This window comes from Cibotium barometz, chromosome 61, assembly GCF_041138505.1.
Source record: "Cibotium barometz isolate CiBa-2024 chromosome 61, ASM4113850v1, whole genome shotgun sequence".
NCBI lineage: Eukaryota > Viridiplantae > Streptophyta > Polypodiopsida > Cyatheales > Cibotiaceae > Cibotium > Cibotium barometz.
Genome location: NC_141106.1, coordinates 26,191,376 through 26,194,419, shown reverse-complemented (window position 1 = coordinate 26,194,419; position 3,044 = coordinate 26,191,376). Strand labels below are relative to the sequence as shown.

At 39.8% G+C, this 3,044-nt stretch overlaps 1 protein-coding gene across 1 annotated transcript; it reads right to left on the bottom strand.

The window, feature by feature from the left end:
- Positions 1-885: 885 nt before the first annotated feature.
- LOC147604697 (uncharacterized) lies at positions 886-2,659 on the bottom strand. Its single transcript, XM_086795001.1, has 4 exons — positions 2,513-2,659; positions 1,321-1,413; positions 1,164-1,194; positions 886-1,079 (listed from the first exon to the last, which is right to left on the bottom strand). The coding sequence occupies exons 1-4, from the start codon at positions 2,657-2,659 to the stop codon at positions 886-888; spliced, it is 465 nt and encodes a 154-aa protein (XP_086651127.1).
- Positions 2,660-3,044: the final 385 nt, after the last annotated feature.

The window sequence follows — 3,044 nt, the reverse complement described above, 5'->3', positions numbered from 1 at the left end:
TAGGACACCTATTTATCATGAAAATTATTTTGGGGAAGGCTTTATTTTCCTTATTAAAAAAAAAGGCTCACAAAATAAAAAGGTGACTGGCATTAGTTCACCTGTGCATGACAATAGCTATGCATATTGAACTCACGTTTGTGCCCCTTGGCTATAATGTAGAACTTGAGGCTTTTTCATAGTTGTTACTTGGTTTGAAGGGCTACAATCATTGTACACACCCTCAACCTAGGTTTTACAAGGTTCTTTCTATCATCAAGCGCAAATATGCTGCACATTTGAGCTAAAAATCTAATAAAAAAATCACTATCCTTCGAAAAAAAGGCTGTGCATTTTATGCTCCTGCAAGAGCCAATAACTGAACATTCATCTACCCAACCAGCACATTCCACAAACACTCATTTGGGACTATGCTGTTTTTCCAAAGCCTGGATAATCTCTCATGTTTCAAAACTTATAAGAAAACACTAATAAGCATTGTTTATCACACCTGGGTTGATAGTTGATACTAGACCTTTTGTCTTGTTGCAAGTAAAGCATGCTTATTCTAAGTGTGGGTGCAATAAAGAGTAAAGTTAAAGAATAGTTTGAATTGGTCATGAACTCGAGTTTGTGTACTTTATCATTGAGGCTACCATGTCACTATATGCACGAACATGGCTACTTGCACGATCCAAAACAAACATATTATTGCACTTCATTCTAAGTGCAAGCAAGCAATCTACACTTGTGAGAGCCACAGGTTACAAATAATTTGCTAAGGCTGCTTTTTTAATGCAAAAAATAACAAACATCTGCTTTTTTCATCTCCCTTTCAAGATCACAAATGGTTAATTGGATGAGAATGTACATTTTTTTTGCCCATGTTTGAGCGTTTAGTTTAATTCAATAAAGGATGCTGGAACCTTTTGGTGTCATTGCTGTCATAGGGATCGATCTCCGGATCATCAAAGGCTGGCAAAGGTATGAAGCATCCCCACTTTCAAATGGGATCAAACTTTTGCTCTCTCTTTCAATCTCAAGAATAGATTTATCAAGTGATTTCCTTGCTATCCGAGAGACCAGTACTATCAACACCACTATAGCCCCCATAGAAATTCAATTTGTGTAAATAACAGATTATAACACTTATAATTCCAGAAGACAAGATATTTGATACTAACCAGAAGCTGCTAGACCAATCACCAACAGCATCTGTTAAAAAAAATACATCAAAACAAAATCATGGGCTCAGTTTGTAAAGTTCTTTAGTTTCAATGAAACTGGCACAAAAAGAGCCCTACACATGAATGTCAAAAGGTATGGTAAAAGTGATGTCACCCATTCAAATGTCGTAAAGTGGCCCCAATGATGGCTAATGTCAGAAAGGTCCTTGATAGTGGTTCCAACATATACAAGTACTGCAGTAATGGGCTGCAAAAAGTCAGGAGAAACCCTATAAGGACGGATGTATTCACAACCAGGACCTCAAATAGAAGTGCAAATTAAATGAAAAACCCTTCTATCCTTGAGGAGGAGAAAGCATTGCATTGTAAAACAGCCTTTGCTGCCCCACACAGCACTTATCGGTGGGACAATTAGAGGAGCCTTTGCAATCATTAGAAGGTTATTTTTCTCAAATGTTGCTACCTTTTACTTGGACTCATATAGTACACAGACTAGCTACTTTTATTGGTATAAAAAAGAAGGCACATAACTGATTTTATTGTGAAATCGATGCTATTGTTGATGCCACTCACCTTAATCAGCCACTGCCTCGACATCAGCCACCCTCAGGGTCTCTTAGCTCTCTCTTCCATGCTTCTCATGAAACTCTTAGCTGTCCCATTACCATTCTAGCTGCATGTGATGTGTATTCTCAAGTAACCCACGACCTGAACAAAGCGATGCTCAGTTATTGTGAGGGATATATATCTGCCAAATGTCATGTCTAACAACTCTGTTCACTTCATGCCAAGGTGGTTTTTAATAAATAATAGTGGCGGCATGGCATCAAGAGAGCCCATGTGAAGTCACCACCCCATGATTTGGCATACCCCGTGTGAGACGCAATGAGAGAACCAAGTGTGTCAACAGCTGCAAGTATGCAAGATTAAAAAGCTCACCAAAATCCTGAATGCTTAGCATGGCACATGTCTCATTGATGTAGCCAGAGGCTTATAGTCCTCAAGAGTAAACCTTTTCAACAGTCTCTGTATATACTTTGACTGCATCAAGACAATCTCATTGTTATGCTGTGAGAGCTGAATGCCCAAATAGTAATGGAACGGGCCCAAGACATCTCAAAAGAAACCTATAATTCAGCCTTAAAGAAATCTTCTCAACATCAGGGCTTGTGAGCATGATGTACATCAACATATAACATGATGAAGAACAAATCCTCCCGGAGTCTTCTTGACATAAGAGAGTGCTCTGTGCGGGACTATTACAAAACCCATGTGCAACCAAGTCTTCTCCGTCCATGCTTTGAGAGCTTCTTAAGGCCATACAAAGCTTTCCGTAACCCACATACTTTGGCTTCCTGACCCTTCTGAACAAAACCATGAGGCTGAGATACATAGACCTCACGCAAATCACCGTTCAAGAAGGCAGTTGTGAGGTCCAACTGTAACGGTGTGGGCACCCAAGTAGTAATACCAATCCTAGTTTGAATACGCATGCAAACCAATGAATGAAAGCTAACCTCTCTCAACACATCACTGGGGCCGGACCTCCCCCCCCTTCCCTTGGGAAAAACTTCATTCCAAGGAGTATTTGTTTACTACAAGCATGAGGGTGCTTTGCACCAAATTTCCAACATGTGCATGAAAGACAAGAACAAACACTTTCCCTGTTCTCAAACTAGAAACTAGGGAAAGAGATAAAAATGTTCTCCCAAGTCTATGACAAAAGGGTAAAGAGAATTGGTAACATGATACAACCAAGAGGAACTCACAGGACAACATCCCAGTCTCTCTTCTTGTTATAGATTCAACCATAAGCTTTTGCCCTTAGCCTTTCTTCTCATCAACAAGTCCCCGGATCCTTAGAATCACCAGCCACCT